The 12,670-nt window shown below is 41.5% G+C and overlaps 2 protein-coding genes across 3 annotated transcripts in view; both read right to left on the bottom strand.

The window, feature by feature from the left end:
* Positions 1–973: 973 nt before the first annotated feature.
* Positions 974–3,709, bottom strand: CH25H (cholesterol 25-hydroxylase). The gene has a single exon (XM_036924076.2). The coding sequence runs from the start codon at positions 2,337–2,339 to the stop codon at positions 1,527–1,529; it is 813 nt and encodes a 270-aa protein (XP_036779971.1). The 5' UTR covers positions 2,340–3,709; the 3' UTR covers positions 974–1,526.
* Positions 3,710–7,030: 3,321 nt separating this feature from the next.
* The window catches only part of LIPA (lipase A, lysosomal acid type), a 46,225-nt gene continuing 40,585 nt past the window's right edge, over positions 7,031–12,670 (bottom strand). For both annotated transcript variants that reach the window (XM_036924074.2, XM_036924075.2), the window contains exons 9-10: positions 10,553–10,624; positions 7,031–9,675 (exon numbers count right to left, since the gene is read on the bottom strand). In XM_036924074.2, coding sequence (XP_036779969.1) covers positions 9,442–9,675; positions 10,553–10,624 — 306 coding nt within the window. In that variant the 3' untranslated portion in view covers positions 7,031–9,441. The remainder of the gene's footprint in view (positions 9,676–10,552; positions 10,625–12,670) is intronic.

Genomic DNA, 12,670 nt, shown 5'->3' with positions numbered 1-12,670 from the left:
TCCCACTGCATTTGCCAAATATTAGAAGGGCCTGAATATATTTCTCAGGAGTGTCATTTGGCAGACATAAAAAGCCCAGTCTTTAGATGGGTTTTTCACCTTTAAACAAGATAGTTTGCTTCATATGTAAAGAGCCTAGAATTACATACAAAGCTGCTGTTCATTATACAGTTCTGTCTACATGTCTTGATTTTCTTTTAACTTTACCCTAACTACATGCCAAAGATAAAGTTAAAAGAGGTAGGCAGCAGCCAGAGGAGGCACATGATGGGTGACAGGTGTGTGGTCAGTAATAGAGACATTTATTGTCCCCAGTGATCTGTAGAACATCTGGACACAATTTCCTTTTACAAACGAGGAACCAGGGACCTAAGGCCACATTTCATTTTTTCTTTCTTTGAGGAAGGTGTATAGAGTTTGCATGTACGTCTTACTTAAGAAATGTGAATATACAAAAATCCCAGATTGCAGAGGCAGTATGTGTACGATAGGCTTTTGCACTAGATGGCTTCATGGAAAGGTGGGGGGGGAGGGTGTCTCAGAATCCCTTTCTGTATCAGCCCCTCTAGTGTTAACACTCAACTCACCAGTTTTGCAAAGCAAGATACACCACTAATTCTACTCACCTCCCAACACCTTCCTCCCACCAAATAATCAAATGGTTGCCCAGTGGAAATCTGTCTAAATCTTTACAGGGTAATTCTTTCATTTGCTTGTTATGCAGAAATCAGCTGAAAAGCATTCAGAATAATAGTATTTCACCCTCTGCAAGATCTCTAGACCAAAACAAACAGGTCCCTTCTCCTGTTTCCTCCTCTCCTACAACTCCCCTGTCCCCTAAGACTCCACTACCACACTGCTCTTTGTGTGGTAGGGCTCATGGATGCTCTGGATACCTACCATCCCCGTTCCCTCTTCCCACATTTGTTTTTATCAGTCAAAATATCATTGAAACAGGAGCCAGTACTTGTTTGGTTTATGGTTTATGGCCTGTTTTTTTTTTTAAGCACAAATAACATTCCTTTCAATATAAATATACAGTGTTATAAAAAAAAACAGAAAAAAGTACAGTAATCTTGGTCACTGTCCAGCAGGAACATGTCTCCTTGTTTAATAGAGCCAGAGTTCAGATTCTCCATAAAAATATGCTCTTTTAGCTTGGTTCTAGGATACTTTCGAACATAGGAAATTCTTTGTCCTACAAACAAATCTTTTTAGAGATTATTTCAATATGCCAGTGATGTGTGTCTAATTTATATCCAGGAATCAAGGCTATTGAAGTGGGCTAGAATTCAACACCAAGAGTATAATCGTTGATATACACAAATGATATAAATTACTTTATCAGATTACAAAAATAATCAGATTTTATCTACAAAGTCCCACCAGGTAATAAATTACCTACAAAAAAATAAAAAGCTCAGGTGTGTTTCTCCTGATTCAAGTGTGAATGCGCAGCGGTCTTGGGTCAGAGGGGCACTCGCTGCCCACCGCAACCACACCCCCGGCGGGCAGACGGTGCATGGTTACTTGCCTTGAGCAGACCGCAGAGTTCCCAGTATTTTGTCCCAGTGTGTGAAGTAAGGGGCAAAGTTGCAGTTAAAATGGGAGTGATGCAGGTCGTGGTGTGCCACGCCCCCAAACCACCCAAATGGTACCAGCCTGTGGGTGGACCAGGGGAAGTCGTAGCCCGAATGGTCCTCCACCGACAGCCAGATGTTGATCACGTGGAAGATCATGACGGTGAGTGGGTGGCACCCGAGCAGCGTGACGTTCACCAGGTCAAAGAAGCCCAAGGAGAACAGCTCCCAGGCGCTCATGTACTGCGTGGCCAGCGCGAACGAGGACGAGTTCTGGTGGTGCATCTTGTGGAAAGTCCGGTACAGCCAGGGCACCTTGTGGTGCAGGACGTGCCATGCGAAGAACTCAGCGTCAAAGAGCAGCAGGCAGAACACGACGTGGCGCACCAGCTGGAGGAACTCGGGGGCTTCAGGGGGCAGGAGGGCGGGGCTGCTGGCCCAATGCAGCAGAGTCGTGGGGAGCACGAGCACCACGTACTGGTAGAACGTCTGCCCCAGGCAGGGCAGCAGCTGCTGAGCAGAGGGCGAGAAGTCGGGGTGGATCTTGAAGCGACGCAGCGCGGGCACCCAGGGGCGCAGGATATCCAGCGCCACGAAGGGCAAGCAGAAGCCCATGTAGGTGGTGATGGAGAAGATGACCGGGAAGAAGGGCGACTGGATGAGAGTCTCCCGCGTCCTCAAGCAGTCCCAGAGGGGCTGCAGGAAGAGCTGACCGGAGCCACAGAGGACATGGAGCTCCGAGGTGTTGTAACAGCTCATGGTGAGGCTGTGCCTTACAGCTGCGCTGCTTGCCTCCCGCCGACTTTTCTTAGGACTTTCGGCCCCGCCCCGAGTGATGACATCAGGCTTTTAGTCCCTTTCCTGGCTGCGCGGAGCTTGCGTAAATAAGTAACCCCACGGAGTTGCGCTTAGTGGCTAAAATACACATTTAGAGCTGCATTCAATCAGCTTTCATGTGTGCGATTTGCAGTGGCTCTTAGTAACTTCTCTTATACGTGCAGAATTATGTTCCTGGTTTTTGGCGTAAAATTCACACGATACAAAAGATCTTCAGTATAAAGTCTCTACGAGTTTTGAAAACTCAATTCATCTATATCATCACTATCTCCAAACAAGATAGAAAATAGTTCCATCACCGCCAGAAAGAGCTCTTTTGCAATCAATGCAGAATTAGGTTTTTTTAGTGCATATACATAATTGCGTCCATATAAAGACGTAACTGCATTTTAAGAAACTTTTTAAAGCGATCTACCTCCTGTATTTGGGATCTTTCTGTCTGCACGCCCTGTATCCACTTAAGCAGCAGCAAGCTGCAAACTATCTCTAGCAGAGGGAACCACGGGTCCCCAGCAGTGCGCGGCGGCGATCAGCGCAGGAAATCTGATCTGATCGGTGGTGGGACGGTAACTCCCAGTTCCAGTGACTCCGGAGAGGACCTATCGCTGCTGGCTCTTGACAAACTCCGTGTCCCACTGCACGCAGACTCCCCCGGGGGAGCCCGCAAGCCCCGGCGCGCTGGTGGACCCTCGGGGCGCACAGCGGGTGCGCAGACCAGCGCCGGGAACCGGGAAGGGCTGGTGCACAAGAAGGAACCGCCCTTAGGCTTCGTTTAACACACACAAAAAGGGAGGGGGGAATAAAGTAACTGTTGGGTTTAACATGCAGAGCCTGCCGAGATCTGGCTTGAAAGCCGCTGGATCTCAATTTGGGTTGAAAGCCGTGAAACCAATAAACCACTTCACTTTGCTCTTCAAGGGTATGTGTGTGCGTTGCGGAAGCCTCCGGGGAGGCTGTGACTGAGCCTGCCCTGCGCGTCCTTGGGCCGGCTTCGCGGTGCTGACTTGCCTCTGGCCCTCGATCCCTCTAGGACCCCTCTACCCGCTAACCAACCCTGGTGCGCGGAGCCAGACTGCGAGGCCGGCCCCACGTCTGCCTTCTCCGCGGTCTGACTGACCCGGGACCAAGTCAGGCAGGTCGGTACTGGGAGAGCTCTGGGGAGACCGGAGACCAGCATTAAAACACCCTCCACGTTTGACCTGGGTTGCTGACGCGCGACACAAGAGGCGCCTAGAGGATTAAAGTTTTGGAAGAAAACCTCCTAATCCTGGCCCGGACTCTTCTTGCGTCTATGAGGTAGGGGCCAGCGCTTCACTCTTGGAAACTTTGCATTTTTTATTCTGCCATCCCAAAGGGAAGTAATACTAGCATTATTGCAAGAGGCTACTTCAAGCATTAACGGAAAATAATAATATTAATGTAATGTCTGCCAGGCATTAGTCAAGTGTGTTACTTGAAGTGTTTTCATCCAGTCCTTAGAAGAGCTGGGTTCCCCACACTGCCGAGAAGCAGGCATTATTTTTATTGCTGTGGTCTTACAGAACTAAAAGCATAGTGCCTGGTCCACAGTAAACATACCAAATAAGACACAAATAATTTTAAATTTGTACTCCACGTTTTACCCAAAGTTGGAAATTAAAAATCAAAATTTTGTAAAGAGAAATAAAAGATGTAAATCCATATTATTAGGAAAGAATAAGTACAAAATATAAGCCAATATATGAACCTAGAATTATAATAATATAGAGGATATGTACATATGTCATAAATAGGCTAATTCATAATAAATAACTACATATTAATATAACATATAGGATATATATGGGATGCACACACACCCCTATAATAGTCCAATGCAGAATTTGGAACCTCCTAACTGGTGTGTGTCCCTGAACCACCACCAGCGGAATACCAGTATTCCTCTGAAGCCCATCCTCTGGAGCCTCCAGCCTCTGGCCCATTTGAAACTTTTTTTTTAAACCTCAGTGTGCCCTAAGAATATTATGATATTCTGCCTGTGTACTGATGAGATAAGCATTCAGAAGCAGCTTTGAGCTTCTTGACAGCCAATTCAAAATACAAAAGAGGATGCATTTTCTACTGCTGTGTGGATATCCAGATGGCAGCAGATTTCCTCGGCCTCCCAGCTGGCACTTTTCTTCCAGTTTGACAACCTGTGCTTTCTAGTTTCCTCTTCAATCTTTCCCTCCTCCACCACTCTTTCCAATTCATTTTTATGTGAGCTTTTTTTCTTTCTCCTTTGTGGTAGACCTGGCTGTGCCCTTGAACTTGCATGGCACAGTCAGCATCCCAGAGAGAAGGGCAGGGGCTTTTTCTCCTAAACGCTTGGGTCCCTCAGTGCTCCAAAGGGACCACCAAACTCACTTTCTCAGACAAATGAATTCTGCTCAGAAGTAAAATAGCACTCAGATCTGCCCTCCACAGAAAGGAAGTCAACCTTCAAATTTCCATTAGGCGCATGCTGTCCTTTCCTTGTGGCTCCAGCTAGCATGCTTGGGTGCTTTGGATGTGCTCGCAGATTTTTTTAAGTGGGTGGCCTTGACAGGTTTGCTTAGTTTAGATTTAGCTATTAGATCACTGTCATGATTGCCTCCTTTGAGTCCCTAAACCCACCAACCCACTCTTTTCCCTCTTTGACTCCTCCATCCTCTACTGCTAAGCCTGTTAGGATATTCTCCATGGGCTGGTTACATAAAGTGCTGTGCGGCAGGACCTGCAAGCCACAGCTCCAGCCTGCTTGGCCCAGGCTTCCCCCATTTACTCCAGCACTTTCAAGAACAGCCTCCAGCTTCGTCTTTCAGGCTCACGCAGCCAGCAGGACAGAAGTTTGTGTCCAATATACAAATGCAAGCATCCCTGGGAAAGTGGTCAGTTAAAATCTCATCAGCTGTCCACTGGACGTCATGGAGATTGCTGAAAAAGTAGGTACATGTCGGGCAACCAAACACAGCATCATTAATGGACCCAAATAAAACTGAACCCTATTTAGTCTTGACTAACGTGGTGTCATTTCTTGAACTGGCAAACGTGCACCTTTAAACACGTTTTATTTACACAAAGTATATTTAACTGCTTGAGTCTATCTTCTAGGTTTCTCCCCAACACCCCTGCAGTGCTAAGCACTATGCCTTGCACATAATGAGTATTCAAAAGATATTTGTGGATTCAATGCTTATTTAAAAAGATATGGGCTCTAAATCAAAGGTAAAAAATATCTTTGTTCCCCCTGAAGCACTGTTTGATGTAGTTTAGGTCTACTTATCTACTGGGATGGTTTTCCACAGAAGGTGGAGTTGACTGGTTTTTGATGGTATTAGGACTTTGGCCACACTATTTTTTGTGCTGCTGCAGCTGCTTATGACTTCCTATGTGTCATTTTTATGTTGGCATGGCCTTTCTGACGAGGTTGGAAGACAGGAATCCTTTCCTCTCTAGCTATCCCAACAAGCAAATCACTTTTTCAGAAGTACAGCAATCAAGTCTGTGCATATTTAATACAATCTTGAAGTTATTTAATATCAACTCACAAAAAATGTTGGGTACTGTCCCCCTTTAAAAACTAGAACATGTAGTTGGCAAAGCCCATTAGCAATGACACAATCTCTTTTTCTATGTATGTTATGATGTTTTTCTTTTCAAAATTATGTGAGCCTGTCTTGGAATGTATCTAACCGAAGCATGTTATCTAACTAAAAAGTATATCTCTTCCTGGATACAGAAATGAGAAGTGTTGTAACATTATACAGCTGTAATGTATAATACTCACAGAGAGTGAAGTAATCTTCAAAAATTCAAAATCTAATCCTTCACCGTACAGATGAAGATTTGGTCTTAGAAAAATTAAAACTAGCTCAAGTTACATAAAAAGTTACAGCCAAATAAGAGCAGAACCTGGTCAGTGTCAGTTTCAAGGTAGGTACCTTTATAGGACTTTGATGTTAGAATGGGGCATTGAAGTTGCATTTATATAGCAGCTTACAAAAGACTCAGAAAACATTTGTTATCCACACCAAAACAGTAGGGGATGCTGAAGAATACAGGGGATATTAGCTCCCCCAGGAGATTTCTTGATGACACAAATGCTGACCCATATTTGGTTTTAAACACTTTATATTTTTGATCCTTCTGAGTCACAGGTAAATAGGTGCTTCTAGGGATACTGTTGGAACTCTCACCAGCCTCTTTAAAATATTTAAGGCATATAAAATGATTGCCATAAAAGGCAGACCCCTGTCTGTAAGGCAGAGAAAATACTCACCTTATCTGTCAAAGGGGAGGCTACAAAGATCAAAGCCTTATGACAAGATTTTTAAAACCCAGAAGGCTCAATGTACAATTTTTTTAGTAGTACTAAAACAGTTGACAGAGAAAGTTTTACTTGCTTAGTTTGGAACTGAACTTGAAATCTGCACTTAGCACAATACTCAATAAATACTCCTGAATTAATAACTAACATACTTTTTAAAACCCAGGATAATTATTGCAACCTAATGTTGCCTTTCACATTTTGAAACTCTCTCCACATATTAAAGTGACAAGTCTTAAAAATACAGTCTAATTTTAAATTTTACATGTAATGAATACCATAATACTCCCAAACACAAAATAATTTTATTTGGAGCTAACATCAATAGTCTACATCTTGGTCCTTAATAAATGTGAGGCTTAGGTTAAAGCCTTCGCCACGTCCTCCCCATGCCTGAGGTTCTGACCACTCATTTACTTATTAAGCACATTTTTACTTAAAGGTCACATTGAGGCACAGCTATTCTTTGAGATTATTATTAATTAGGCAAGAATTAGTCATGATCCTGGATAGAAATATCACAGACATGGTTGGTCTTACCCATCCTCAAATTATCACTAGCTCACACATCAACAAGGCTCTCTGCCTTTCTCAGAGGAAGGGACTAGAGGAAGTCTCCTTATGAAAAAGCTGGAAGCAGAGCCAAGACTGCCCTCTCATGGCAAATGAGAAGAATGACTTCATTCTCAATTGGGACTTCATTGGTGGCTTTGCCCATGTAAACACAGTATTTTAAGAATTCCAAGTTGGCAAAATATTAACTAGTCTTCTTGTCCCAGAGGCCTGCAGAGATTTTTGTGCCCTGCTCCAAAGAACATATATCAAATCCAGTTGAAGAGAATAGAGTCAGTTTCCCCAGTTAGTTGAAAAACAACTAACCTGTCACAGATTCCTTGAGAGACACAAGCTCCAATTGTGTTTTGCACCCTTAGTCCACGCTGAAGCAAAGCCAGTTAATGCAGCCAGGGTTTTAAAGATAGAAAGGACTTGTGTGACCATGTCAGGACCAAGAGGCCACCACCAAAGGTAAATGTGCAATGTAACCCAATGTCACAAGAACAGCTTTGCAACATCTCCACCTCTAGACTGGCCCACACTCTGAAGAAAACTCCCCAGAGTAAAGTTTGGAAAGGAGGGGAAGAGAAAAACATGCTAATAAAATGTGAACTCTACAGAATGCAGCCCTTGCTCATGTTTATCATCTGTTGTGTGGGAGCTTCACTGAGCACAAGCCCTCAAGGGCATCTCTGGGCACTACCAGGGCAGCAACAATCCAGGGAAACCAGGTCACTTATGGCACTGAGGCCATCCGTTCTGTTAAGCTCTCTCCCACCACCAGGAGTAAGGAGGAGGGAGAGGAGAGGAGAAAGGACAGTGTTAAGTCCTGCCAAAGGAGAAGGGGAAGTACAGACTGGCTATTAAACAAAAGAAGGCACACACTACACACACACATCATGAGGCTCACTGAGATGTACTGAAAAGTTTAAAATGCCACAAAGTAGTACACTGTCTGCACATGTTAGACAAAGCCAAGTGTATATTACTGCAGCTAAAGTAATTATATCAGAAAAAAACATTAGTCATTATTCTGTCCAGCTGTCCAGCTGTCAGTATTGTAAGGAAACAATGCTGCAAGAAAAACAGGTTCAATAAGGGCTTCCTGACATAGGGATGCAAATCATGAGTATTGAAATTATGGACACATACAAATGAAAAAAAAAAAAAAGCCACCACCGAAAACAATCCCTGAGCTCTAGTATTAAAACATTCACATTTGTTTTGTATGAAACTGAGTTAGGACCCTCCTGATGTGCACCCTCGGAGCCACTGCTTCACTCATCACCGGGCTACAGCAGCTGGTTAAGAGTGTATTCATTTCAGGAAAAATACTGGAATACTCTTTCCACAGGACTTTTCTTCCCCAAAAAGTGGATTTACAGCTTGCCACACAATTTAGAGTTCATGAATACAGATAGTTCAATGTATCACTCTTTAAGCTACTTAAAATAACTGTGCTTAATCAATGCCATGTATTTTTGAAGACTCCCACAAATTATTTTGCTTGGTTTGAGCAATGTAATCCTTTGCTAAAGAAATGCTATCACAGTTAGGTTTGATAAAATTCATTATAGAATCTTTACCACTAGGCACAGCTGGGGTGTCACTGGACTTGACTCTGCACCTTACTGCATGAGAACATGATCAAGTGTCATTTAGGTTCCAGATACAAGGCCACTCAAGTGGAGAGCCCTTTAAGGCAGAGATGAGAACTGGGCACTTACACACCAAGCTTTTTTCAAGTCAGTGTCAGATTATTTACCAAGAAACAACACAGCTTAAAAATTCCACACTTATGTCAATATGCGTCCTGTACATGGGGAAAAAGGCAATATAGTATATTTTTAAGTTATAAGATGAACAGAATGGTTACAGCCTTTTGCAAATCAGTGGTATTATTAAAAGACTCTCTAAGCCTATGATTGAGATGCTAGCTTCATATTCAACCATGATTTTTTTAAAAAGTGAATACATTCCCTAATCCTAAACAGAACCGGGCATCTTCAGTATCATAATTTTCTTGGCTATACAAATAGCAAAGACCTGGGCAAGAAAAACAAGTATTTTAGAGAAATTTAGCAAACAAATATTAACATGACTTGATCATTGACTTGATGGTAAATTTCTCCAGTCTGGCTTTCACTGGTATTTCCTCATTAGATACACTATTTCATTATAGAGCCGCTGAGGGGCATCCAAGCCCCAGATAAAGTCGAGATGTTCCCACTCAGGAATTCGCTTGTTGTACACCAAGTTGGTAATCTGGGGCAGTAAGAGGCTCATGTCCTTGATGTCCGCTAGCCAGTCCTGACCCCCACTCCAGACAGCAGTCGGCACGAGCATGTCTCTCACCTTGTAAGTGGGAGGGTAACTCTGTAATAAAAAGCCCACAGAAAGCTTTGTTGCTGTCATTTTAATTTACAAAAACACAACAATCTCCATTAAACATTGGTTAGTAAATTTGACCTGAGAATAAAAGACTAAATTTTGAAAATCACTCTCACTTCACTTTTCAAATTACTATTACCAGAACAGAACCAAGCCCATGAGCAAAAATAACAATAGCAATTAACTATTAGCTAACAGCTTGTCACCCAGAGCTCAGCATCATTTTGTCCTCTGGGAGGAAGGCTCTGTTATCCCCGGTAGTAGATGTGAAGCCATAGAACGAAGAGTTTGGGAAAGGGCTTTGGAATCATACCTTCCTACTCTCCTTCCCTCTGGGGTATAACACATGTCATAGATGTTCTCCAAGGCTCAGTTGCCTCACCTTTAGTAATAATAATTATAATAATCACATCTCTGTCACAGAGATATTGTGAGAACTAAGTAAGAAAAACATGGGCAAAGTGCCTCACATTTTAGAGCACTTAGCATGCCAAAAACGGTCAACTTATTCGCATCTAGAAGAAAAGGCTCAGGCAATGTAATTTGGTCAAGGTGTCCCAGCCACCAGGGAACAGACCTAGGCTTGTCTGACTCTGAGGTCTGTGTTCTGGATCACTATGAATAACATATGACAGTGACAGCTGTTGGCTAGGGCCAGGGAAAGGACAGAGAGGAGGCCAGTCCACAGCTGCAGCTGCAAAGCCTGAGTTGTTCTGGAACAGACTGAGAAAACAAATGCTGTCTAGTTGACTCTTGCAAATACTTCTCACAGCACCAGAGCCCAGCCAGATTCCTCACAGCTCAGGCTTCCTTGAGGGGTGGTCCATGCCGATTTTAATTCTAATGACTTCAAACACTTTACCTGGTTGTAATGAAAATAATTCTTGGCACTGCTTCCCCAATCAAAGGCTTGAAACTTTTGGAATTTAACAGCCTATAAAGAAGATAATTTGGAAAAGTTATCTGACACAGAAGTCTAAGATAACATAACAGGTTGCTAGCACTAGCCATGTCCTCAGAAATCGGTGTTACACTGATACCCAGATTTACTCTTCATTTCCAAAATATAATTTATAATAAACTGCTATTATTTTGCTCTCCTTACTGACTCCATTTCTCACTGTATGATTGGAAAGTAGCTATTACATGACACAGTAAAACAGCTACACATACATGCTACGAATGAGACTGGATTGAAGGATGGACCTGTTGTATAAACTTTAGGCTTACATTTTTTACTGAAATTTGAATCTCAAACTTTTTCAAAAAGTTAACTATCTTACTTGGGAAAGAGATCCATATTACATATAGTATATGGATTAATATGTATTTATATATGATTATATACTAATGTATGGACTGATTTAAATATATTGGTTATGTAAACATTAATGGTATATTAACATACTAATGTGGATTAATATAAACACTATATTATAGTTTTATTCATATATGAACATATTTGTATATAATTATAAATAATCTCCATGTTTTCTATATATCCACTCTACTTAGTTATTTAGTATTTTAATAATTTTATTTAACACTTTTCCTTGAGTCCCAGGACCAGTATAACCATCAAATTGTACTATACATAAGCACAGTTCTAACTAGTCACGAAATGATATTATTGTGTATGGAATTTAAATGTGTGCATATTTAGAATAGTATGATATAAAGTTATTCAGAGTCATTTATTTGTACATTTTGAAATAATGCAAATCTATACTTGCTCTATATCCCCAAATTAAAAATATGTCAAGAGCTAAATCCAAAGCTGGCAAAAGCCAAATGACCTAGAAACTGCTGCAGCTTTGGCCAAATGGTGGTACCTGGTAAAAAGGAAAAAATCTAAACATTCTTTGTCAGATCTGCCTTTGACTTATGTGAAATTTCAGATTTTCTTGCATAAAATTCTACTGTTTGATGTAAAAAAGTCAGGTGACTTCTGCAGGAGACATGTTTAGCATCTGCTTTTGCCATTGCAAATGATAGATATTAATAACTGTGGACTGCTTAACAAGCTGGATAAAATATGGGTTTCTGGCACCTGCTAGTCACTAATTGTCAGTGAAAATACACCAATGCATGCTCTTCAGCAGCAGTGGACAGACATCCACTTATCACTTTCTCACATGTCTTTCAGCATTTATGCAAAGCACCCAGAGTGTGTAGAAGATGAAGAAAAAAACTTGCCTAGGGCTCAGACTAAACCTCAAACCTGACTTTTGTGCTCAGACTCATAAGGCTTCAACGCTCCACTTGAAAGAGTATCTTGGGAGGAGGTAAATGAGAAGACTATTTATAGTAACAAAATCATGGAAATGAAAGTCCAATACTAGATATTTGGTTAAACACATTATGTTACATTTAATATACACAATAGCATGCCACTTTTTGTAAATATAAATACAATAAAACAGAAAGAGAAAACAATAATATGCAGACAGAAAAAGTCAGCCAACAAAATAAAACATGCTAACTATGGTTATACTTCTGTGACAATCATGTGTGGATAAAGATCAGGAAGAAATGCTTATGTTAGGATTGATGGTTTTTAAGTGACAGCTAACAAGCTATTGTTAGGTCTTGAATAGTAATGAAAATGTAAATAGTTACAGCTTTTCTAAAGTTCAACACATATCGGATACGCCTACCATCTGACCACCAAGTCTACTTTATGACTATAGTTTCTGCTACCTAAGAAAGTAATTTGCTTAATGTAAAAGACAGATCTCTAATTCAAGAATATTTGTCCCAGGATGTTTTACTATTGCAAAAAAAAAAAAAAAAAAAAAAAGAGAGAACGACAAAAAAACCTATCATAAATAATAATAATAAACTCAAAGCACCAGAAAACTGTCCTCAGTAACAAATATTTTAAAATTTAGTTATTGCCTTTGAAACGTATTTCTGATGATGGCAGAGACTGCTAATTGCCCCCCAAAGCTTTTGCCAGGCACACCAAGGTAGGAACCAC

This window comes from Manis pentadactyla, chromosome 8 (genome assembly GCF_030020395.1).
Source record: "Manis pentadactyla isolate mManPen7 chromosome 8, mManPen7.hap1, whole genome shotgun sequence".
NCBI lineage: Eukaryota > Metazoa > Chordata > Mammalia > Pholidota > Manidae > Manis > Manis pentadactyla.
Note: the sequence above shows the minus strand (reverse complement) of the source record. Positions and strands in the feature narration are given on the sequence as shown.

Excerpts from the sequence above, each read along its gene's own strand:
- CH25H (XM_036924076.2), bottom strand. The coding sequence starts at position 2,339 with ATGAGCTGTTACAACACCTCGGAGCTCCATGTCCTCTGTGGCTCCGGT.